We start from the raw sequence: 25,516 nt of genomic DNA on the forward strand, positions 1-25,516 counted from the left end.
GGGCCCTGGGAGAGAGGAGGGAGAAAAGGAACCAGAGATGGTGAAATGAGAAGACGTCGCTGGCCGTTACTGTCTTTAAAGGTGGAAGCAGGACATGAGTCCAGGAGGTGGGCAGGCTGTAGAAGCTGGAAAACCCAGCCTGTGGGAGCTCCCTGGAGCCTCCAGAAAGGAACCCAGCCTGCCCACACCTGGACTGTAGCCCAGTGAGGCCTGTTTTGGACACTGATAGGCAGAACTCTAACAGAATGCATGGGACTTGTCTTATGACACCGTTTGTAGGAATTGGTTACTGCAGACATAGTGAACGAATATAGACGTTTAACTAGACTGTGGAGTCTATTTTCACATTTATTAAGTTAGTGAATGGCTCATAATTCCCTCCCACCTGGTCAGAGGAGCACAGTCTGACAGCTAAGACTTTACACCGGAAACAGCCTGACGGCCTGTCCTCTGGTCAGACCACGCTCCCCTGACCTCTGACCCCACTGCCACATGACATCAGTGGGATGGGGGTGCAGCCAGAGCCCTGGAGACCTGCAGGCTTCAGCTGCTTCCCCAGCATGTTCTGCCAGGTTCCCCCGCTGCAGTGGGGCGTGTCTGCTGGCATGGAGACAGGTCCCAGCAGAGAAGGCTGGCGGACCTGACCCAAGCCCCAGCCCCACTTTCTGCCTCAGGCTCCACAGCAATTCCCAGGAGAGTCCTCAGGGGAAAGCAGGGCAAGATGACTGGAAGGCAGCACACACACAGCAGGCAGAGGGCAAAGGGACGGAGAGCCCGGATGCCACTCTCTGGGCCGCTTCCAGTGCTCAGGCCCGGTGCCAGAGGCCTCACTGAACTCTCCTGATAGCCCTCGGCGGTGCTGCTAGGGCTGTTTCCCCGCAGAGGGAGGAGGGCCGCGAGAGGAGGCTTGCTCAGCCTCCGCTCCCTGCCAGCCAACCCCCGTTTCATGCAGGCCTCTCCAACCCCAATGACATGAGCCGTCTTCATCATTTACGCAAAATCCAGGCAGACACAGTGTTAAGTTCGACTTAAATAAAAGTATTTCCCCATACACGGAAAAACATTTTCACTTGCCATAAATAGCTGGGAACCACAAAAATCTCAATAAAAAGTGAGACTAGCAAGTATTAAAAAGGGAGAGTCATACTTCACCCCCTAAGATTCACTGAATTAGAGTTAAAAAGGCACAGGAATTCCCTGGCCAGCCAATGGTTAGGACGTGGGCTTTTACTGCGGTGAACCGGGATTTAATCCCTGGTCAGGGATCACAGTTCGATCCAAGCTGTGCAGCCAAAAAAATAAAAATGTTAAACAAAAAAACAGGATTAAAAAGGCAGCAATGCTCTCACCTTGTGGATCAACGTCATTTGGTTGGTGTCATTGCAGCACCTCCAGGGTGCCGGCAAAATCATCTGTCCCTTCTGTCCCCAGAAATCAACCTGGAGGTGAAATTACAAGCACACCAATGCACTTGGCAACAATCGGAAAGGGAGGTCATTCCAGATGCTGGTGAGAACGTGGGAATATAAGACCAGAGACGAAGCCAGTTAGCTTACAAGGGGGCCTCCTTCAACAGGGCCTTCGGTTGGCTTCGATTGTGATTGCTTTGGATCTTGGAGTCACGGCTCTGAAGTGCACCCCAGACCCTGGGAATGCTATTGCTTACAATCAGCGTCATAATCTTCATCGTGCATTGTATTCTCTCAAAAGCTTTAAATGCGTGTTCGCAGCCACTAGCCACCAAGCAAATGATCTCCCTGAGACTGAAATGTCAGGAAAAGAATGAAGTATGAGTTAAAGAATGTGAACCTGACATCGTGAGCTGTGAGCACCGCACAGAGGCTCAGCAGAAACTGCAAGGGCTCCAGAGCGGTAGCTGAGAGTAGCATTAATGCCTTAAATTTCTATCGCCTCTCTCAGGCTGAGACACTGATCAGAAGGAGGAAATTGTTAAAAAAACAAGACAACAGGCCCCAAATACAGTCACTGCTGCTAAGCCCAAAGTCACCAAAACTTACAGTTTCAGCTCTCCCCTGTGCATGGGCTTGGCCCCCCTGCTCGTATGCTGAGGGCTATTTCTGGATGCTCTATTCTACTCCATAGGTCTGTGTCTGTCCTTATGCCAGTGCTGCACTGTTTGATTACCGCAGGCCATTATTAAATGTTCTGTTAGTTAGGATACGCTCTGAGCGCTCAGCTGAGGCTGGAGCACATGATGGGTGCGTGGCTCCACAGGGTCCCCGAGTGACTGCCTCCCTCTATACTCAGCAGTCTTCTCAAGGTGTGGAGAAGGCAGAGGCAGGCTTGACCTGGACTTGGGGGTTCAAAGGTCAGATGCGAAAGACTTCAAAGCAAGGAAGGAGCAGAAGCGTTGGAAACCAAGAGGCTGAGATGATCAAGCCTGGATGAAGAAATGAGGGATCAAGGGACAGGTGGTGAAACAGCAAGGGTCAGGGGGTTGGAGTGAGAGAGCGGGCGGGCCGGCAGGCAGGCCAGGGCCCACACAGCACAAGCTGGGATGCAGTGTCCGCCCCAGACCTTGTATGTGTCACTGCACAGGCCCACGGATGTTAAGCCCCAGGGTCTGCGCTGCTCACCCTGCAAGTGGGGCAACGCTGGCTGGGTGTGGGGACGTAAAGGGCCGCCTCAGGAGTCTCTGCCAGCTGACCTGTCCCCTTCAGCCTCAGGTGGACACTTCCCATGAAGTGGCAAAGATGATGCGGAGACCCAGGACCAAGGCTCTTTGCTGTTATTTCCCGTAAAGGTCAGGACTAAGTGTCACTGGGCTGTCCACTCACATTTCTGCACCAATCACTATTCTGGGGATGAGGGGACACTTTGATTGGCCAGGCCAGGTTCCCGTGTCCATCCCTGAAACAAAGCTGAGGGAGGGCCAACCCATCTAAGCCATGTGATGCCCAGAGAGGGAAGGGTGATTCTCTACAGAAAATGAGAGTGAGGGAGGTCGGGAGGTAAGAAGGCTGCTGGGCAGGCATAATAATCAAGTCTACTGCTGTGGCCTCACCGACCTTCATGCGCCTTGGAGACTGACCCGCTACATCATCTTCTGCTGAAACAGAAGGAACCCCTGACTCTGCGGCCAGGCCCAGTTTCTTTGCACGCTGGACCTGCGGTCCAGGCCTGGAAAGGCATTTGCTCAATTTGTGATTTTGGACAAACTCCATCCTCCTTTAGGGCCTCCGTTTCCGCACCTGTAAAAAGAGAATGCTGGGTCAGATCAGATTTCTGAACTCGTCTTTAGCAGGAAAAGAAGGCAACAGCTCCGGTGGAAGAGGAGGCGGGGGACAAAAGCTTCCACTCACCGACAGAAACCATTCCCCAGTCTGGTGAGATCCAGTGTGTAAAATACACGCAGCACATCTGCCCGACTCTGCGTGAACGTGGGGGTTCAGAACCGGAAGGAAGCCTGAGCTATGAGCCCGACACTGACGCTAAAACGAGGAACAGCAGCGACGCGGTCTGCGCTTTCACAGTGCCTGCAGTCTAGTGGGAGAGACCAACACTGACCGGCAGTCATGCAAGTAACTGGAAAGCTAGACTCAGCAGTTATGATGGAGAAGTACGAGGAGACACGAGAGTCAGCAACTCTGCGGCAGGATTTGACTTCAGGGCTGCCTCAACCCGGACGCAAAAAAGCTCCCCTGAGCTCTGGGCAAGTCCCTCATTTCTCTGGACCTGAGTCCACTTATCTGTGGCATGGCAAAGTACCATCTGCTTCTAAGGACGTTAGCCTATCATCAGGGTTCCGTGTGGGCATTACCATACCACCTTCTGGTGCCGTCCGCGGCTCTCCAGCTGGTCCAGGTGGCCCGCTCTGGGCTTACACACCAGGCGGGTGTACCTGCTCTGGCACCACACCGTCACAAGCTTCCCAACTAAGGACTGAGCTTGTCATGGCTGCAGACTTTGTATTTAAGTCTGCATCGCAGTGCGCTGGAGTGTCTGGCTCAGAGCAGGTGCAAACCAATGTTTGTTGAACGAATGGGTGGATGGGAAGAGTACGCTGTTCCAGGCAGCGCTGACATTATCATGGAACGGACAGGACGCAGCCGCGGGATGACCGTCTAATCTGAGGGATGGGATCCATGCCTTAAGCCCTCAGCAGAAATTCCAACTGGTGATTACTTGCTGCGCGTTCTTGGGTGAGTTGCGGGGCCTCTTTTCGCCCGCATCTTCATCCGGACAAGGAATTACACGAAACGTCACCCACAGCCAACTTAATCTAAGTAAAGGGAGAGGTGGAGGCGAGGGGAAGCAGAGGAGGACAAGCCCCTGAGGAAGCTGAGCAGGGCCTGCCCGAAGACGGTGAGAGAGTGGCTGTCAGAAAACTGCTCAGCCGGCGCAGGTCGAAGCTTAAGTTCTAAACCTGTCTGTTCATCTCCAACTCCGAGGTCGAGCTTGAGCTCCGCAGAGCGGTATCGGTTCGAACGCGCTCACGGACCGGAAGGCGCGGTGAAGAGCGGGACGCGCAACCCTAGTGAGCTACAGCGCCGCCCCTCTAGTCCCTACCCAGGAAGGAAGCGCCGGCCGCGGGGGAAGCCAACCCCGCGACACCGCCGGAAGCTGGTGGGCGGGCCCTACAGGCAGCCGCGACGGGCGCAGCCAGGGGCCAATGGAGCGCGGAGGCGTTCCCGCCGCGGCCAATGGGACGCCGACCTAGGCGGGACCAACCGCCTGGTAACGGCCTCGTGGTAACAGGGTGCGCGCTGCCTGGGCTCTGCGGGCTCCGGGGCTCCGGTTGTCAGGATGAAGATCGAGGAGGTGAAGAGCACCACCAAGACTCAGCGTATCGCCTCCCACAGCCATGTGAAGGGGCTGGGGCTGGACGAGAGCGGCCTGGCCAAGCAAGCGGCCTCGGGACTCGTGGGCCAGGAGAACGCGCGTGAGGTGTGGCGGCGGGCGGCGGGCCGGGGGCGCTGAGGCGGGCCTGGGCGGGGCGGACCTGGGACCCGGCGGTCGGCGCGGCGCGGGAGTCCGCGGGGAGAAAACGGGCGAAAGCCTGCTCTCCCGCACCGTGCGTTTCGGACACAAACGTTTAAACCGCCAAACAGGAGTGTTAGACTTTGGGGATTGGTTCTGCGGTGTGTGGGGGGGGTGGTCTCTGCGGGCCCCAAATTGGGGTTTCTGGGAGCGCATTGGGAGGCTCTGGGATTTTAAAGCCGGAAAGTGACCAGCCTCGGCAGGTGACGGGTACCGAGTCCTTTTTGACCTTTCCAGTTAAAGCCCACATCTACTAAGTGATGATGGTGCCCAGTCCTCTCACCTACATTGTTGTCTCAGAACTATTCAGGCTCTTTTTTTTTTTTTTTTTTCAACTGTTGTTTTTTTGTAGATGAAAAAATTCAGGGTGAGAGACCTGGCCACTCAGTCCACTGGCCGCTCAGTTTAGTAATAGCAACACTGGAGTTCGTGCCTGTGTGTTTCTGACTCCCGAGACAGTGCTCTCTGTGTAGTACGGTACCCCTCAGCCCATTGCCCGTGGACCTCTGCTGTGGCTCAGCACCTGTGTAAGTCCCGGTCAAGACTCTTGCCCTCTAAGAAAGGGCCAAAGAGAAGCCTTCGTTTTGAATACCATCCTTCCAGAGGGGAAAATGTGACAGGATAAGGTGACTGAACTTTCTCTTTATCCAGCTTCAGCTGTCTTGAGAGGCTGTCCCTGCAAATAGCTGTTGAGTGATCTCCACGTGCTAAGCAGCCTTGTTTCCATTGTCATATTGCTCCCCTCCATCCTTATACTGTCCCTCCTCTACTTTTTTATGACACTTTTCTGACATACAACAAAATTGGAAGACTTGTGTACCTGTGTGCCCAGTTTCTACAAGTAACATTTTGCACGGTTGCTTTATCTCCTGTCTGCTCATTTATCCATCCAGCCGTCTGCCTTTGCATTTCAAACTCAGCTGCAGACATTAGTATACTTTACGGTAAATATGTTAGCATTTGTACCTCTGTAATGAATTCTGTTTTCGGATGAGAAAATTGTGTTTCACAGAGATTAGGTTATGGGTCTGAGATTACTCAGCTGGTGATTGGTAGAGCTAGGATTTAAAGCCAAGGCAACCTGACTCCAGAATGCATGCTGTTAACTCGGATGCCGTGTGCCTCCATATGAATATGAGCTTCCCAAGGATAGAGACCGGGTGGTGTTAAACCCAGAATCTGGCTTACTATAGGGACTCAGAATTTATGTACTGATTTATTAGTCATCCCACCTCTGCTGCCAGGTCCTTGTTTGAGTGGTCACATCACCAGCCTCCTTGATGTTCAATAGCCTCACCTGAAAAATGAGAGTTACAGTTTTTTAAAGGCCCTTCCAGTTCATACTTTTTAAATTTTGGAATCCACTGGAAGTGTCTCACTGTAGAGAAGGAGCCTAAATGGAAGAATATTAACGGGAGGAGGAAGTGTGTCAATAAGAGTACATAGACAAGGCTTGAAAAGTCTTCTACCTCTTTTGAATTGCCCAAAGAGTTCCAATGCTGAGGATTATGATATCAGAGGTTATTATGGAAAGACCACAGTGGCTCTTTTATCTTTTTAAAAATGCGACCTCTGAAGAGTATCTTCTAGGCTGTGTAAGTGTACTGTGCTTTTCCAGCCGAGGCAGAAATGGAATAGAGCACATCCACATGCTTTCCTTGAACGTGTGTTTTTGAGGGGCTGTCTAAGTGTGAGAGCAAGATACATCTCCATAGTCCATGGGGAAAAGAGAGAGAAGAGTTAGATGTGTTCACAAGACGTTGTCAGCAAGGTACTGCCCAGGGAGAAAAGCTGTGACCTGCCTTGAGACAGATAGAATGCACCTTGCCAGAGAGTCATGCTTTAAATCAGTGTAAGAGATCTTGTGTTATGTAGTCTCAAGATACAGGTGTTCAGGGAGTGTGACTTTCTCAGCCTTGCTCCAAAAATATTCTAAAATGCATAAAATCAGTAACCCATTTATAGAATTTCTGTGTATGTACATACATATATGTCAGTATACAGTCGGCCCTTGAACAACATGGGTTTGAACTGCTTGAGTCCACCATATGCAGATTTCTTTGAATATATAAGCATTGGGACACTTGGCTGCTGTCACAGATATGGAGGGCTGACTGTGTAGTTATGTGCTGATTTTCGACTGTGTGGAGACCGTGCATCCCAGCTTCAAGGGTTCATGGGTCAGCTATATCTACATATAGATGTATGTGATTATATAGATATGTATATATATATACACAATGTATATGCTGTACAAAATGGCTTAATACTCAGAATATTTAAGATAAGCTAACAAATAGTTTAGTCTTGAGGATTTGAAAGGCATTTCTTGGCTCTTATGACGCCACAGATTAAAATCACATGCAGCGTTTGCTTGCAGCATTCCGGGGTAGTTAACTGATGGCCAACTAGCAGAACATGTCACTGCTTCTTAGGACTTAGTGGGTTAGTTTGAGAATCTGCTGAAAGCTGTGAACCTCTCCCTGGAAAACGCACACGTGCAGGTAGAAACACAGTTTTATTTCCAATTTCTAGAGGCCCCTGGAGTATATGCCGCAGCTCCCATTTCCATTCTCCATATAGCAGCCATCAAGACTCTTTAAAAACGAATCTTCAGAACATGACATGTAGCCTGAGACTTTTTCACTGGTTTCCCATTACATGCAGAATAAAATCCAAACTTGACTGTGGGCTGGAAGGTCCTCTTCTAAGTTCTGCCCCTCCTGCTTCCACGACCTCATCTTCCTTGCCTGCTTGTTTTCTGAACTCTGGTTCATGCAGCCTTTCTGTCCCTTGGGTGTGCCAGGCTCATTTCTGTATTTTGAGTTGCCGGGAACACTGACTTCTGCCCTGCCTGGAGTTTCATGTATCAAATACAGTGTCGAAGAGGCCTTCCGAGATCGCTCTGTGGAGTAACCTCTGCCCCCAGCCACTCGCCCCTTTGTCGCCCTTTCTTCATAGTGACTTTGTGTTTGTCTCCCCACGAGAACAGGAGCTCTGGGGCCCTCATGGCCTCCAGCACCTAGAGCAGCCCCTGTGGTGTCCTGGCATTCAGTGATGAGTCTGTGAATTGTGTGCACCAGAGACTGACTTTTTCCTCCTGTGAAGCATTTTAATATTGATTTACTGTTTCTTTCCATTGTGGTGTCTAGGCATGTGGTGTGATAGTAGAATTAATCAAAAGCAAGAAAATGGCTGGAAGAGCTGTCCTGTTGGCAGGACCTCCTGGAACTGGCAAGGTACTCATTTTCTCTCATTTTAAAAATCTGCCCAAGAGGTTGATTTTAATGTCTAAACCAAATTGAATTTGTGTCTTAACTAGTCTTTGTTTAGCTGAATTGGTTATATGTATGTTTTTAAAACTGATGTGCAGTAATACAGTTGAGTATCTAAAATCCATGCTTCTAAAATTCAAATTATCCTGGCTGACCTCCAGAGAAGAGAGAATGGAGTCCTCAGAGGGGTCTCATTGTCTGTAATTTGTCTTTTATCTCTTTCAAGTCTCCTTTGCTTTGGAAATATATTTCTGTTGGCCTAGGGCGTCATAAAATCTTGGGAATGACATCTTATTTGGGAGGGAAAGAAAATCGGTCAGCAGGCAATTTTCCAAATGCTGACTTGACGCAACACTGTCCTAGCTGTGAGAGATGGCAGGAGAGGGGAAACCGAGTTTTGTCTTTTTATCTCCAAGGGCCTCATGGGCTCCCTGGGGCAGAGAGGGAACCATGGCAGCAGGAAGGTCTTCAGCTGAGCTGCAGGGCGTCGCCTGGCCATAGATGCGACTGGCGTTGCAGCAGAAGGTGATGCTTCGGCTGGTATGGCTGCAGGAGTTGAGGCTTGACATTTGCCCTTGGAGCTGGGAGAGGGTTTGGCTTTGCAGGAAATAAAAGGACCTTCTAGGCTGAGATGCCTAACAGCCTGTGGGATCTGTGAGGGGCTTGGCCAGGTGCTTGAAACACACCATCTGGGCCTGTTTGTTCTTTAAGAGGGCCGCTTGATGCTTCCCTCATAGCTCAGTTGGTAAAGAATCCACCTGCAATGCAGGAGACCCTGGTTCGATTCCTGGGTTGGGAAGATCCTCTGGAGAAGGGATAGGCTACCCACTCCAGTATTCTTGGGCTTCTCTTATGGTTCAGCTGGTAAAGAATCTGCCTGCAATGCCGGAGACCTGGATTCAATCCCTGGGTTGGGAAGATCCTCTGGAGAAGGGAAAGGCTACCCACTCCAGTATTCTGGCCTGGAGAATCCATGGACTATCTAGTCCATGAGGTCGCAAAGAGCTGGACACAGCTGAGCAACTCACTCACTTGATGCAGGAGAGGAGAAGCTTGGGAGTGAGTTTGTAAAGAAGGGGGTTCCACCCTGGTGCTGAGACCCCAGGCAGGTCCCTTAGCCTTTCTGAAGCAGTAGCACCGCCGTCCCTGTTGAAGAGTTATTAAACTGTAGTTGTAAGATGATGACTTTATCATTTTGAAGCCGTAAGATTGAATTGCCAGTATATCTTACGTTGAGTGTCTTAAAGTTGAGGAAAAAGTATTGTATTTGTGAACAAGTAAAGGGCTGTAAACGTGAACTTCCGTTTCCTTTCTGCTCATCACTGTGTGTTAGTTGCCCAGTCACGTCCGACTCCACGACCCCATGGACTGTAGCCCGCCAGGCTCCTGTGTCCATGAGATTTCCCAGGCAGGAACACTGGAGTGGTTGCCATTCCTTCTCTAGGTTCGTCACTGTATTTACCATTTATTTGCTTACTGTCCCTTTTCGTATCTTAGATGTTTGCTCTCTTTCCATTTTCTTCTTCCTAAACCGCATCATTAAGAAGTTCCTTCTAGAAGGAACTGGCAAAGTCAGGTTTGTGTTAATTGTATTGCCCTTGTTTTGAAAGATAGTTTTGTTGGCTATGTAGTTCAGCTGACAGATGCTTTCTCTCAATGCTGTTTCTCTCATTGGTATTTCCTACCTTTTGGCTACTAGTGTTGCTTTTGAGAAGATTAATTTTGAGGATTTTGTCTTTTTCCTCTGGGTGTTTTTGGGATATTTTGGTTTTGGTGTTTCACTGTGCTATGTCAAAGAGTGGATTTATTTTCATTTATCTTGCTTGATATGGATCTGAGTATGTAACATATCTAATCAGTTCTGGGAACTGGCTAGCCTCTCTTTCTTCAGATGCTGCCTTTCTCTGGTCTCTTTCCTTTCCTGAAGTCCAGTGAGGTGGCACCCCCCTGCAGGGGTCCTCCGCCTGGACCACCTTTGCCCTCTGGGCCCTGTGGCACTGTCCTGAGACATTTCGATTGTTGCACTCGGTGGGGCAGCGGGTGCTGCTGGCCTCTGGTAGGTGGAGGCCGTGGGGCCCGCAGGGCGCCCTGCAGAGTGTGGAGCGGCCCCCACAGTGAGCTCTCCAGCCTGAAGCGCCCGCCCGGAGCCTCTCAGTTTGTCCTCGAGTCTTTAACCTATGTTTTCTGTTTCTTTGGCTCTGCTGCATTCTGGGGAGCTTCTTTAGACCTCTCTTCCAGTCTGCCTTGTAGCCTGTGAGAAAGCTACTCTTCAAGACAGTCCGTTGAATATTTTTCATTTTAAAAAATTTGAAATCTACAAAAGAGTGGAAAGAACAGTTTGATGAACCCCTCTGTACCCTACTCATAGGTAACTAATTTTAAATACTTTGTGACATTTGTGTTTTCTGTATTTTACCTCTAAACCGTTTGAAAGTAAGCGCCAGGACCTTCTTTGCCATGATACTGTTATCCACCCAAGAAGTGTACTGTTGCTAATAGTATTAGCTAATATTTAGTTCATAGTAAAATATCTGTAAGTCGTTTCAGTTTTTGGCTCTCTCGTTTTCTGTGCTGCTTTTTTTTTTGTTTCATTTTGTTTTCATTTTTCATATTTCTTATTTGAATTATAATCACATACCTCACATTGCATTCACAATAGTTTCTTTAGTCTCTCTATCTGGAACAGTTATCCTTCCCTGCATTTTTTGGATTCCTTGTACAGTACTGACATTTTTGAAAAGCCCAGGACAGCTGTTTTGTAGAGTGTCCTACAGTGGTTGTCTGACTGTGTCTGAAACACTCAGCACTTTGGCAGAACACCGCATAGATGGTGGTATTGTGTCTGGAACCTGCATCGCAGCGGAAGGCTGACACCACGCCGTGTTCTCCTCCAAGGGGACTGGCTCGCTCTGAAACTCAGTCCTCTGGGAAGTGACACTGAGATGTTGGGAATATCCTTTACCCGATGGCTGTAGCATTCTTCAGTGGTCTTTGCCTTATCCGTTATCACACTGCTGGTTGCAAAATGGTGACTTTGTAAATCTCTTGTATCCTCGGTTAGTACATACGCGCTGTGCTGCGTTTAGTTGCTCACGTGTGTCCAGCTCTTCGCAACCCCATGGACTGTGGCCCGCCACAGCCCTCTGTCTGTGGGATTCTCCAGGCAAGAGTACTGGAATGGGTTGCCATTAACCTCATTAATACATATATTCACTTGCTTTTTTTCTTTTTCTTTTTACTTTTTTTTGTAATGAAGAAGCCTCTCCATCCTCCTCTTATTTTTAAATTTTTTCATTTCTTCAAGATCTGGCTATTTTTGGTAGTCTCTTGTTTCTTGTTCATGAAACAATTTCTTATTCACTTTATATCCTGTGTCTGCTTGTGGACTTGTGTTTGATCAAATCTGAGCTTCCCTGATCTCCTGATTAGGGCCGAGAACTTCCTGAGAGGATTTGTGAGGGGCCCTGCTTGCTCCCACCCAAGGGCACGTGATGGGAATTTTGTGGCTTGGGTTTTCTGGCCGTCAGGCCGTGTAGAGTCCAATCCTGAATCTGTCTGAGAGCCTACTAGGGAGACCTCCTCAGCCAGAGCTGTGCTGAGACTGACGAGTTTGTCCCTGGCCCTTGGAGACTTTCTTTGTGGTCAGCTTGTCTACTGACACGTGTTCTTTGAGGCTTCTTTGTATCCATGGTTTCTGGCATCTATCAAACACAGGCCAGCTCCCCGGGCATGGTGGCTTTCCTCTCTGGATCTGGCTTGACTGTTTACTCACTCTGGATGTTCTGTAACAGGAAGGAGCGGCTGTGGCTCTCTCAGCCAGTTTGCTGGAGCCGTGGGTCCTTGGTGCTCTGGTAACATCGTACCGTTTTCCTTCAGGATTTACCAGAGGCTCTCGGCACCTGTGGGTTGTCCAGTGCCTCTCCACACGTTCAAGGCGTGTGGTAACTCCTGCACCACTGTGTGCCCACGGGCCCCGAGGTTTAGGCAGCGTAACTGAGTGGCCGGCAGGAGTGCGGTGCTTGTTCAGAATGTGGCCGCTCCCCTCTTAAGGCTGCACGCTCATAATAATGGGGCTTTGTGTTTGGGTTTTAGAAAAAGGTGTTCATGTGAGATTGAAAATAAAGTTGACTGTTTAATCTTTTGGCAACAGCCTCTTTGTGCCACTTGCTTGGGGCGGTCATCAGCAGTGGTTCCTGGAGACGGGGTTTGCATGCTGGCCCTGATGCTTGCCAGCTGACTGTGAGTGAGTTGGGAATGTCTGACTTTCAGTTTCTAAGTCCATAAAATGTGAACTAGATCATCGAGTTCATAGGCTGGTTGGGAGCGTTCAGCGGGATCTCTTGTGCAAGTCAGTCAGTCAGTCAGTTCAGCCACTCAGTTGTGTCTGACTCTCTTGACTCCATGGACTGCAGCATGCCAGGCTTCCCTGCCCATCACCAACTCCTGGACTCAATGGACTCAACATCCATTGAGTCAGTGATGCCATCCGACCATCTCATCCTCTATTGTCCCCTTCTCCTCCTGCCTTCAATCTTTCCCAGCATTAACGTCTTTTCCAGTGAGCCAGTTCTTTGCATCAGGTGGCCAGAGTATTAGAGCTTCAACTTCAGAATCAGTTCTTCCAATGAATAACTAGGACTGTTTTCCTTTAGGATTGACTGTTTTGATCTCCTTGCAGTTCAGGGGACTCTGAAGAGTCTTCTCCAACACCACAGTTCAAAAGCATCAATTCTTCTGCTCTCAGCTTTCTTTATAGTCCAACTCTCATATCCATACATGACTACTGGAAAAACCATAGCTTTGACTATAGAGACCTTTGTTGGGAAAGTAATGTCTCTGTCTTTTAATATGCTGACGATGCTTATCACAGCTTTTCTTCCAAGGAGCAAGTGTCTTTTAATTTCATGGCTGCAGTCACCATCTGCAGTGATTTTGGAGCCCAAGAAAATAAAGGCTCTCACTGTTTCCATTGTTTCCCCATCTATTTGCCATGAAGTGATGGGACAAGATGCCATGATCTTAGTTTTTTGAATGTTTGAATTTTAAGCCAGCTTTTTCACTCTCCTCTTTCATTTTCATCAAGAGGCTCTTCTGTTCCTCTTCACTTTCTGCCATAAGAGTGGTATCATCTGCATATCTGAGGTTATTGATAGGTCTTCTGGCAGTCTTGATTCCAGCTTGTGCTTTATCCAGCCCAGCATTTCACATGATGTACCCTTCATAGAAATTAAATAAGCAGGGTGACAGTATACAGCCTTGACGTACTCCTTTCCCGATTTGGAACCAGTCGATTGTTCCATGTTTGGTTCTAACCGTTGCTTCTTGACCTGCACACAGATTTCTCAGGAAGCAGGTAAGGTGGTCTCGTGTTCCCATCTCTTTGAGAATTTTCCAGTTTGTTGTGATCCACACAGTCAAAAGCTTTAGCGTAGTCAATGAAGCAGATGTTTTCCTGGAACTCTCTTGCTTTTCTGCGATCCAGCGGATGTTGGCAGTCTGATCTGTGGTTCCTCTGCTTTTTCTGAATCCAGCTTAAACATCTGGACGTTCGCAGCTCACGTCACGCAGTCTTCGTGCAGGTCCCTCTGTCCTACATGGTAGGTGCAGATGCACAGTAGCTGCATCTCATGCCATCCTTCTGAGAGCCTTTAAACGGAAGCAACTGGACACCCCAAGGAATTTCTTAAGCACACAGTTCTCATATGGTACAGGAACATATAGGTCATTTCTTCTGTATTTGGCTGCTGTGGGGTCTGCACTGCATCAGGTGTGGCACTGTCTGAGTTCACAACTGAGGGAGAGGCGTTGGGGCCTGTAGCATTGGGGGAAAAGAGAGAAGAGTGACTGGGAAGGTGAGCAGTTTGGAGAGAAGGTGGGCCTGGCTGGCCTACGGCTCTTCCCACAGAGTCCTGGTTGAGCATGCTGCTACCTTGCTGTCATGCTCTAGAGATGTTCCCTTCATTCTCAGAATGCAGGAGAGCATAGCTCTAGAGATATCAGCCTCGGGGGCACAAACTCGGATGCCTGCTCACGTGGGCAGTAGGCTGAGGAAGCGCCCAGGAGCTAGTGCGAGCCTTGCTGGGGGCAGCTGCCTGGGTGTCCACTCTCAGCGCAGCCGTGTGGCCACTGGGGCCCGTTGTGGCCAGAGCTTCTTGCTTCTCAGAAGAAGCTAAATGACTGTATTTTTCTGTGAAATTTCCCTACATCCAAGCATGGACAACAGTTAAGTTGAAAAATACACCTGAGATTCTGCAGGCCAAAATAGGAGCCGTCTGTGGGCAATCAGCTTGTTACCAGTGACTAACCCAGGAATTTGATTTGACTGATGAGAAAGTCAGGCACGTGGCTGGCCCATGTGCTTGGGGTCACACTGAAGATTAAACCATCAGCAGTGAACAGAAGAGGAATTAAAACTGTCTCAGAGATCCACGTCATTCTTTAGCAGCAAGCTTCTTGTCTTAGCCTGTGCACCTTGGGAGCTGACCTTACTGGGCTTTCGTGTCAGAGTTGAAGCAAGCTGAAAGCAGCATTAAGGCCTGGCTCTCCGTACGTGATGTTTGGTCACGTTCTGTTACGTCTTCGTCTGTTCAGCAGCTGTAGTTATTTTAGCGAAAGTCACTGTGTAGTTTCTATGGGCATGTTCAGGTGTGACTGCACCAACTCGTAGCCTCGGGATCCCAGCCTGGGTGTCATTCTGCCCGATCTGTGGGCCACTCCGCATAAAGTGGGCATCCGATCATTTGTTCCTTGATTACTGATTTCTGATGGGCTGTAGTTGATGGCTTCCTGAGTCTGTAAAGATAGAAAGCAGTATCTCAGAGACCCAGCAGAGCTGTTCTACTGCGACGTGGTCAGCACCGTGTTTCGACATTGAGGGAACAGTTTGGGAAGCCTCTGCTAATTCTGATGGGAACATGATCTCTGGAACCCTGCTGCCAGAGTTTGAGGCCCCACTCTGCCATTTTCTAGATTACGGTACCGGGGATGAGTTATTTAATCTGTGTCTCAGCTTCCTCATTTGTGAAATGGGGAGAGCAGTGGTGTCCAGCTCACAGGGCTAGCGGGAGGGGCGTGTGCAGCCTCGGGAGCTAGACCTGTTCTGGCAGAGTCTCCGTCGTGACGCCATTGTGATGCCAGGGACCGTCGGAGATGCCGCTCACATTAGAAGTTGTCCACAAGAGTCAGCAAATGTTTATTGTGAAACATGCAAACGGTATTACAACTAAAGGGACTAGAATTTCGGTTCCTAGTTAATAATGTCTGTTTGTAGCATATGTTCCTGAATCACTGTATTTCAAGCATGTGAAACAAGCGCATTTCTTTGCTTTCTGTGTAGACGGCTCTAGCTCTAGCTATTGCTCAGGAGCTGGGGAGTAAGGTCCCCTTCTGCCCGATGGTGGGGAGTGAAGTATACTCCACGGAGATCAAGAAGACGGAAGTGCTGATGGAGAACTTCCGCAGGGCCATTGGTGAGTAGCCGCGCGCGCGCCGAGGCTTGTCCTCAGCTGCTCCTCCTGCGAAGCGCCTGTGGGGCTTGTTGCTGGCGCTGCTCTTTCGCGTTTGGCTCCATTAGTGTCATCTTTGCCAATGAAACACAACCCCAGCTTTTCTAGAACGTGCTTCAGCAACCAGCAGGCGTGGGCCCCAGCCCTGGTCTGGGGTTTCATCTGGCAGTGGATTCTCTTGGCAGCCTTCCTGTGCTTTCGGAGGTGACGGCCGCGGCGAAGGCTCTGGCCCTGAGCCCGCGGCTCTGTGCGCCGGGCTGTGGGGGTGCCGGGCCTGCGTGCCCGGCCGGTCAGTGAGCCGGGGCTGTGGGCTGTGGAGCCTTGAGGCGGTGGTGCCGACCTCGCGGGGCCTGGGGCTCCGGTACTGAAGGCTCGTAGTGTGTCAGGCCCTCTACTGACCGTGGCCTTTTCCTGCCCAGGAGGACGTGCTCTGCATTTTGCATCTGACAAAGCAGAGTCTCATGAAGTTAGATGACTTGCCTGCGGTGATCTACCTAGCAAGTAGCGCAGAACCATAGTCTGAGCCTACACCTGTCTGACCCTGGGGCCCGTGCTCTGACTCCATACAGCGAGCAGAAGGTGACTGCTCTTCCGAAATGTCCCTCATTCCAGCCAGGACTTCGGGGGCATTGTCCTGGCCCCATGCCTGCGGGTCTGGGTCTGGGGAAATCTTAGTCCCCCTCAGACCTGCGTCTCTCTCTACCGTTGGGTAACGGGTGATGAGCACTTGTCAGAGCGCCTGTGTCCTTGTCTAGTCCCTTTGGTTGTCAAAGCAAGGTAAGTATTCTCAAGAGGGACATTTACTAGAAAACGTCAAGGAAGTTTTCTTCAAAGTTTAAGAAAGAATGGGTTTGTCTAAGCCCAGAATTCTTTCCTCAAGAATCTAGCGTCTAGTTTAAGGGTGTGTTGAATAGGGCTTTTGCAAATCATGCTGAGTGAAAGAGAAGCAGCTGAGGAGTGCTTTGGGGTTCACAGGAACCCCTCTGGCTGGGATGGAGAGTGAGAGCAGAAGCAAGGAGCTGGTGAGGGGCCTGAGCGAGAGGAGGTAGGTTGTGGACCAGCCTGGTGGAGGTAGAAAGAAATGGCTGGCTTCTGGGTCCAGCTGGATGGTGGAGCGATGAAATTTCCTGAACGATTAGATGTGGGGCTGGAAGAGAGAGGAAGTGCAGGTGCTCGCCGGGTGCTGCCGTTTGCGGTGGAGGGGAAGTGTGGGAAGGAGGGCCTTGAGTGTCGCTGCGGGCGCAGCGGACCCCGTCCCCCAGCGGCGCCCTGGTTCCCAGCCCGTGGCGGGGGCGCTCAGTGCTGCTTCTCCGAATGGGAGGAGGGGCGCTCTTGGAAGCGGGTGGAAGGAAGCAGAGGCTTCTGCTCTCAGTGCCGTGTCTGATTGATAGATGTCGTTTGGTTTACACAGTGTTTTAATAACTCTTGAATGAATTTCCAGTGTTTGGAAATTGGGATATGTCCTGTAAAATGAGAAAAGCTTTCATTCCTGCACAGCCATGGGGGTCCCAGCAAAGCAGGCTAAGTTCTGGATTTTGTCAAACTGCAAAATATTCTGACTGAAAATATTTTTTTACCCTGAAACACTGGATTTTTTATGTACCTATTTTAAATTGAAATATACACATCAGTTCAGTTCAGTTCAGTCACTCAGTCATGTCCAACTCTTCACGACCCCATGAATCGCAGCACACCAGGCCTCCCTGTCCATCACCATCTCCCGGAGTTCACTCAAACTCACGTCCATCGAGTCGGTGATGCCATCCAGCCATCTCATCCTCTGTTGTCCCCTTTTCCTCCTGCCCCCAATCCCTCCCAGCATCAGAGTCTTTTCCAATGAGTCAACTCTTCGCATGAGGTGGCCAAAGTACTGGAGTTTCCCCATGGAAAAGAAATACAAAAAAGCAAAATGGCTGTCTGGGGAGGCCTTACAAATAGCTGTGAAAAGACGAGAAGCAAAAAGCAAAGGAGAAAAGGAAAGATATAAACATCTGAATGCAGAGTTTCAAAGAATAGCAAGGAGAGATAAGAAAGCCTTCCTCAGCGATCAATGCAAAGAAATACAGGAAAACAACAGAATGGGAAAGACTAGAGATTTCTTCAAGAAAATTAGAGATACCAAGGGAACATTTCATGCAAAGATGGGCTCAATCAAGGACAGAAATGGTATGGACCTAACAGAAGCCGAAGATATTAAGAAGAGGTGGCAAGAATACACAGAAGAACTGTACAAAAAAGATCTTCATGACCAAGATAACATATACATAGGAAAGTGTAAAAACACCTATTTTTAACAGTAATGAAGTAGATGCTCACACAGCCACCGTTCACGCAGGGTACAGAGCATCAGACTCATGCTCATGCTCTCCCAGGTGTAGCCCCTCGCCTCCCGCACGTCCCCACAGAGTGTGAGAGCCGTGGCAGCGGCTTCCGAGCATCGCAGCCCTGTACACCCATGTGTGTCGCGGGCAGTGTGGCTTAGTTTTGCCCCATTTATAAACTTTCTCCGGACAGAATTCACTTTAGGTGCTGTGTCTTGCTTCCTTACAGCTTTTATCTTTGTAAGGTCCAGTTCCTGTTATTACGTGTCGTGCTCTCTCTGGAATAACAGTGGAAATGGCTCACAAGACCCTCTTTCTGGTTTAACTTCTTCCTGAGTACTTTTCAAGAATTTGAGGAACATGTGCCAGAGATTTTATTTAACTCAGTAGCCGATGAGATAAAAAGTAAGATGTTACAATCGGTTCCAGTTATCTGAGTACTTTTAAAATATATTTTTATTTATTTAGAAAATGATTTTCTGAAATTGGTAAAAGATGACAAAGCTCATCTTTACATGAATGCGTATGTCTGAATTGCTTTAAGTTAAATGCCTTAAAATTTGAGAAAAATGAAGATAAATTTCCTGAGCATCTGTCATTTTTGAGGTGAGGGGACAATGTGATTCTTTTGATGGCAGCAAGGTGAAGAGGAATTTCTTGATCCTGCCCCAGAATAGAAAGGCAGGCCATTGACTGCCTTCAAAAGGGAGCCCTGTGCGTCTTCCTCTGCCTTTGAGTTCCTGTGAAGTGGCAGAGGGGGTGGGGAGGAAGCAGTAAGCCGACCAGAAATAAAAAGCAAGGAGTCTGTGCTGCTTCCTTGACGTGATGAAGATCCCTGTCAGGGATTCAGAAACCTGAGCCAGCAGATGAAACCTGTGTCGTTCCCGACGTTGTTGCCAGAGAGCGCGCCAGCCCGGCCCCTTTCCTGGCTAACAGCCGGTCTCATTGTCTGTCCACTCGTCCCCTGCCTGCTTGTCAGCACAGAGCAACTTCTAAACAAATGCAGGGCTAGTGAGAGATGGGAATGCCTTTCTTCCCCACTCAGGAATCTCGTGTCACCGTTGTCTGCCAGGAAATAGAAGGAAGCCTTCCATTTGAAGGAGCTTGTCTCTGTGGGCTATAAGGTTTGATTTAAAAAAAAAATCAAAGTTAATTTTTAAAGTACAGAAATTTCCATGTTGTCACAATCTTCTGGTGCATTCATGTCGTTTGGAAAACTTTTGTCTTCATTCTTAGGAACTAGGCATTGGGTGCGGTAGAAAGGAAGTGCAGCCTCTCCTTTGGGGCTACCCTAAGACTTCCATTTGTAGTCGGTCAGGTGGAGTGAAGGAGAGTAAAACTGTTCCTTAACCCTAATATCTGAGTCTTTGTCCTGATTGGGTTTCTGGGCAAAGAAGGAAACCAAGCCAGTGATAATGGCTGGGTTTGAGAGTGGGCAGTGACCGAGAGTCTGCGACACCACAGGCCCGCGGTGTGGACAGAGAAGGTCAGGACAGAGAAGCTGATGGTGAGGCACCCAGCCACCACAGGGCTTCCCGCCTCACCAGCTGATGTCTCCACGCCGTGAGCAGAGCAGAGTCCTCGGTTCATTCTGTAGATGAGCGTCTCAGCTGGGCTTGTATGTTGTGATCATCTGGGGAGCTTTAACCTCACAGTGATGACAGGGCCCGCCCCCCGAAATCCGGAGTGCAGTCAGGGGGGATCAGTGAGTCTGCAGGCTGGGCATGTGACTGGACACAGCAGAGATCTGGAGCTGTCCCCTCAGCTTCAGCTGGCAGTGTTCTTCCTGGGCCTGGTCCTGCTGCTGTTATTTACTTGAAGTGAAGTCAAAGTCGCTCAGTTGTGTACAACTCTTCTCGACTCCATGGACCGTATAGTCCATGGAATTCTCCAGGTCAGAATACTGGAGTGGGGAGCCTCTTCCTTCTCCAGGGAGTCTTCCCGACCCAGGGATCCAACCCAGGCTTCCCGCATTGCAGGGAGGTTCTTTACCAACCGAGTCACAAGGGAAGCCCCAGTGTTTACTTGGACTATTTTTTTAATTTATTTTTAAAGTGACTTGGTAGTCTGGTGCATACATACAGAAGAGTGCACGGAACATCGGTGTGTGTCTTGGTGGGTCGTTTTAAGTTGAAAAACCATGAAACCAGCTCCCAGTCAAGAGAGAGATGATCGCCAGTGCCCCAGAGTATCCGCATATGGGCAGCTCTCCTTCCGCTTCTGAGAGTCATCCCTGTTGCTGCGAGTAGCCACGATCGTTTTTCATTGCTGCATGATATTTGTTTGTATGGATACATCACAGTGCAGGCGGCTCTTCTGCGGCGGGCAGACGTGGAGAAACATTGCCCGTGTTTGGCGAGTAAGAGTGACGTTGCGTGACCACTGCTGGCTGTGTCCCTGCGTGCACACGTGCACCGCAGCCTTGAGAGTATAACCTTGGAGCTGAATTGGAGGGTCACAGATATTCATGTGTCCAACTTGAGGAGGTAATAAACACCACATTACTTCTAAACCAGCTCACACTCCCGCCAGCAGTGTCCTGCATCCTTACCAACTCTTGGTGTTGCCCGTCTTTCTAATTTTAGTGATTCTGGAGGTTGTAAAGTAGTATTTCATTGTTGTTTCTTTTATTAAAATTTTTATTTTGGAAAGTATCAAGTAGCCAAGAAAAGTAGTCAAGTGGTAGGAAGGCTCCCCGTAGCCCCATCTGATTGCAGACCTGCTTTCTGACCTATAATATTTGTGTGAATCTCTGGAAAATAAGGACTTAAAAATGCCATTTTCGCCCCTAGAGGAAATTAACAGTAAGTTCTTAAGTACCAGCACGTGTGTAGTTCATGTTGAAATCCCGGGTTGTCCCGTAAGCGTCATAATGCTCTCTTTTATGGTGGTGCTGTGCGGTCAGGATGCAGGTAAAGGCCTGTATGGTAGATGAGTGGCACGCATCTCCATTTGAGTCTGTGTTTCCCTTAGGTTTCTGTTTTTACTTTTGGGCAAAGTATAAGCTGGATAGAGATGGGGAGGCCATACTCCAGGGCTGGCAGAACGGGAGTGAGTCTGTAGGCACATGTTGACTGGAAGGGGAAGGACGGGGCAGGTTCCATGGGAAACGCTGTCAGCGAGTCGGCTCTGTAGCGTGGTCGGAGGAGAGGGGTCCCGGAGACTCGGATCCAGTCCTGCGTTCCCTGGAGAGGGACGGGCCCTTCACCTCAGCCCTGGGGCTGCGTCTGTGCAGTGCTTCCCTCCCCCGGACTGTGTGAGCGAGGCTGACTCGTTGGTTCTTATAACGTGGAGGTTTTATGGCTAAAAAGACTGTTGGAAAAGTGGGAGGGTGTCGAGTCTCTCACCAGGGTTTCTTCTGTCATCTCTCTTCAGGGCTTCGGATAAAGGAGACCAAGGAGGTGTACGAAGGAGAGGTCACGGAGCTCACCCCGTGTGAGACGGAGAATCCCATGGGGGGCTACGGCAAGACCATCAGCCACGTGATCATTGGGCTCAAGACGGCCAAGGGGACCAAGCAGCTGAAGGTGAGCACGTGCCTGTGGGCACTGCTCTGCTGAGGCGCCTCCCTGTGTGAGCGCGTCTGTGCAGGGCCGCAGACGGCACCTGTGGGCAGGGCTGGCACGCGGACGACTCAGTGAGGACGGGTCCGGCTCGTTGGCGCCGAGGAGATCGTGTGTGTCAGGACTGAGCTGCCTGGTGCCACCCTGCGTCCCTCCAGGGGACCGCGTGTCTCGGGCCTGGCCGCTGACGGTTGGTTCCATTGCTGGCGCTCACAGGAGAAGCAGCACTGAGCGATCTGGTGAGGGCTGAGGAGCCGTGGCGGCGCCGCCTCGAGGGGCCTGGTGCGGAGTCCCGGCTGCAGGCCCTTTTGTGTGTTGGGACCTTGAAACCGTGATGGCTTCACTGGTCACTTCTGCTTCGGCCCAGGGCTCTGTGGAGGGTGTGGCGGTGGCAGTGGAGAAGGTCCTGGGTGAACCTCCCGCCCCTGTCCCGTAAGCCTTGAGGAGAGTGTAGTATAAGACAATGACTGGGTTTGAAAGTGGGAAGTGACTGAGAGTGTGTGACACCACAGGCCAGTGGGAAGTGGCAGCTGCTGATGTTGTGAAATGGAACAATCTGACTGTGGCTCTGCCTTATTAATAATAAGGAATAGCCTCTTCTTCACGGCACTTATTCACTGTATGTGTCAAGCCCTGGGCTGAGTGCATCAAGAAATCTGTGTGTGTGTGATTTCCCTTATTTTATAGATAAAGAGCTCTGAGGCACACAAGGAGGCTAAGCATTTATCCTAGGATCGCACAGCTAGTCAGTGGTGGGGCAGATTCTCCGAGTCCCACTGACTGCTGTCTGTGCTGTAGCTCGCTGTGGGACCTTTGGGCGTCAGCTGAGCTCTCTGGGGCTCCATCTCCCTATCTGTAGACTGCAGGAGGTTGACCATATAATGTCTCCATCTTTGCCTTCCTCTGCGATTTTATCGTTCTTTGATTTTGTAAGGTGGTGTCTTGGTCACTGCTTTATGGAGATCATAAAAACGTCGCCTCTCCAAAGCACCATTCTTCTTTGTCCTAACAGGGTTTCCATCTCAGGAGCTTGCCTCTGCAAGTATCTCTCTTAAACCTCCCCCTCGTCTCTCCCATTCTGTATTAATTACATTTCTTAGCAGGATCAGCCACCTTTCCAGTAATTACATCTTTAGTCAATTCATTTGGGAAATTAACTGATACAAAAATGCTTGATGCCAAAAAAAGAAAAAAAGAACGTGTACTATCGAATGTAGGATAGATAACATAAGGTATACAGTTTAAATTTCAGTTATCCATAAAGCTGTTTGGCACAATTTCTGTAAGAAAATAACAAGAGGATGAATGTTTTGCTTTCAAAACGAAAACTTCCTGCCACATTGAGCATCTGCGCAGGCTGTTTGGAGACACGATGTTTCAGGGCGAAGGACAGGCCTCTACCTTTGTGGAGTGCCGCCCTTGTCCCAGCCCCACGTTCGGGGCCCGCCACACACCAGCCTCAGCCAGGCAGTGGTCCAGGAGGGTGGAGCCCTGGGCTCCTGTGGTTACTGTTTGTAACAACTTCCTCGAGGTCTCATTTTAAGTAAAATTCACCCCTTTTAAGTGCGCGACTCCCGGGCTTTTAATCGGTTTACAGAGCGGTGTAGCATTCGGCACAATCCAATTTTAGGACATTTTCGTTGCCCCAGAAAGAAACCTCTGCCTATCTGCAGTAACTTCCCATCCCACCCCCAGGCCCTGGCAGCCTCTAGTCCACTTTGTCTATCTTTGCCTTTTCTGAACACTTCATAAAAATAGGATCACACAACATGTGTGCTTTTATGTATGGCTTTTCCTACTGAGTCCTGGTAAGTTTTTATTCTCGTTTTGTTTGAGAGTTGAGAGTAACAGCTCCCCTTGAAGTTTAACAGACAGAAACGTTTCTAAATAACGACTCCTTACAAAGGATGCTCTCCCAGAATATCGATCGCCCAGGTGGCCCGAGTCTGGACGATCTGGAGAAGGCAGCTTTTCCCGGACGTGCTGCTTTGCCTTCTGGAGATAGAAGCAGTTGGGCCCAAGGAACAGACACTGGGATTTGAGTCCACTGGCTTCAGAGAGATCCTGGTTTTATGTTTCCTTTGAATGAATCGCATCTGTGATGTGATTACGCCTGGGTGCTGTCATGTGGGTGAAGAAAGTGAAGCTCAGAGAGCCTTGTCTAAACCACAGGCCTGCTGAAGGGCAGTCGTGGAGAGGAAGCAGGTTCTGTCCCTGCCTCTGGTGCAGAAACTGCCACCCCCGCCCGAGGTGGGGAGGGCCAGGGATTGCCGCAGGGAGAGCAGTCTCAAAAGGGGGTGTTAGGGCCTTGGGCCCCACCTGTAAGTGGTTAGAGCTGTGTTTGCCAGTTTGCAGCCTTGGAGTAAAAGGAAGGAGGAGCTTGGGTCTCCCTTCGTGCCCCTCTCCCGCCTGCTCTCTGGGGCACGCAGGCTCTAGAGCCGCCTCACACGCCCTCGCACGCACGCTCCTCCTCCGTGCGGTCGCTGCCCGCGTCACACGCCCTCGCACGCACGCACGCTCCTCCGTGCGGTCGCCGCCTTGGCTCGTGCGGGAGGCGCCTGACAGTGTGTCAGAATAGACTTGTCTGTTATAGTTCCCTGGCTTACGTTTTTTCTCTTTTTAAGCTGGACCCCAGCATTTTTGAAAGTTTGCAGAAAGAGCGAGTAGAAGCTGGAGATGTGATTTACATCGAAGCCAACAGTGGGGCCGTGAAGGTAACACCGCAAGGAGACCCGGGGCGGGGCGGGGCCTTCTCTCTTCGTGGGGCCCGGGGTCGCGGGGAGGGGCGCTGGGCCTGCTGCCCCTTAGGTTTAGACAAGTTTGCCTTCCCTGTATCTGCATTCTGTAACCTTCTCGTGATGAAAACAGACAGTCTGTTAGAAAAATACTAAAACCTGTTTGGAAGGGGAGAACAGTGAGGAGGTGAAATAGCGGTAGTCATTTCCAAATTGAAATGTGCAGGGTATTTAATCTTCCTTTTATCTCTTTGGTATTTTCTTCCCAAGATATATGCATGTGGAAAGGAATGCTGCATTAGTATCTGATTTCCAGGGTCCTGTACAGAGTTCCTCACTGTTTAATGGATGAGCATAATACTTCATATCGTGCACTAAATCACCCACCTACAAAAGAGTCTGAGCAGCCCCTCCGTCTCCAGTTAATCTACTGGATTTGCCCTTTATCGGGAATTGCATGCAGTTAAAACAAGGGGGAGATTCTGGGAGAAAGTGTCGGGTGTCCTCAGCTGGGTTTTTGGAGCCCGGCGATGAGCAGATAGCGCCTTCTCGGCAGCAGGGGACCAGGCCACGTTTGGAGTTTGTCAAGGCGGCTGTTGGCCACGGTTGGGACTGGAGACCTTTATCTCGCTGAGTGGCGTGGGGACTTGGCAGTGGACCTCTCCAGGCACTCAGGCTTCTCTCTGTCTCTGTAGAGGCAGGGCAGGTGTGACACGTATGCCACAGAATTTGACCTTGAAGCCGAAGAGTACGTTCCCCTGCCCAAGGGGGATGTGCACAAGAAGAAGGAGATCATCCAGGACGTCACCTTGCATGACTTGGATGTGGCCAACGCGCGCCCCCAGGTACTGCCCCCTGGCTCCTGCTGGGCCGCTGGCCGCCGGCCCTGCCAGCACGGGTCCTTTTGTGCGCTGGGGGCTCCTGGATAAGCTGTCAGTCTTGCCGCTTCTGAGGGCAGACAGTCCTTTTCTGTCTGTAATGTTCAGCAATTAACATTGCCAAGAGCGACGAGGGGCTCCTTTGTTGCAGTTCAGATGCTCTAGTCACAGATGGCTTCCTGCACACTGCTCCTCCTCCCGCCAGCCTCCGGCCTGAGCTGCCAGCTTCTCCCCGGCT

At 50.2% G+C, this 25,516-nt stretch overlaps 1 protein-coding gene and 1 long non-coding RNA gene across 4 annotated transcripts in view; one reads left to right on the forward strand and one right to left on the reverse strand.

Moving 5' to 3' along the window:
- Nucleotides 1-334: 334 nt before the first annotated feature.
- Nucleotides 335-4,596, reverse strand: LOC129634763 (uncharacterized). Of its 2 annotated transcripts, XR_008705890.1 has the most exons (3): nt 3,324-4,596; nt 3,030-3,212; nt 335-2,401 (listed from the first exon to the last, which is right to left on the reverse strand). It is a non-coding gene; the product is annotated as an uncharacterized LOC129634763 (long non-coding RNA). The 2 variants fall into 2 exon arrangements; XR_008705889.1 differs by having other exon boundaries at nt 335-3,212.
- A 77-nt stretch (nt 4,597-4,673) lies between these two features.
- Nucleotides 4,674-25,516, forward strand: part of RUVBL1 (RuvB like AAA ATPase 1) — a 31,531-nt gene continuing 10,688 nt past the window's right edge. Inside the window, exons 1-6 of one of the 2 annotated variants that reach the window (XM_055557008.1) lie at nt 4,674-4,908; nt 8,154-8,240; nt 15,613-15,745; nt 21,478-21,629; nt 24,290-24,379; nt 25,096-25,245. In XM_055557008.1, coding sequence (XP_055412983.1) covers nt 4,768-4,908; nt 8,154-8,240; nt 15,613-15,745; nt 21,478-21,629; nt 24,290-24,379; nt 25,096-25,245 — 753 coding nt within the window. In that variant the 5' untranslated portion in view covers nt 4,674-4,767. The remainder of the gene's footprint in view (nt 4,909-8,153; nt 8,241-15,612; nt 15,746-21,477; nt 21,630-24,289; nt 24,380-25,095; nt 25,246-25,516) is intronic. The other variant, XM_055557007.1, reaches the window with a different exon arrangement.

Source organism: Bubalus kerabau, chromosome 20 (genome assembly GCF_029407905.1).
Source record: "Bubalus kerabau isolate K-KA32 ecotype Philippines breed swamp buffalo chromosome 20, PCC_UOA_SB_1v2, whole genome shotgun sequence".
Lineage (NCBI taxonomy): Eukaryota > Metazoa > Chordata > Mammalia > Artiodactyla > Bovidae > Bubalus > Bubalus kerabau.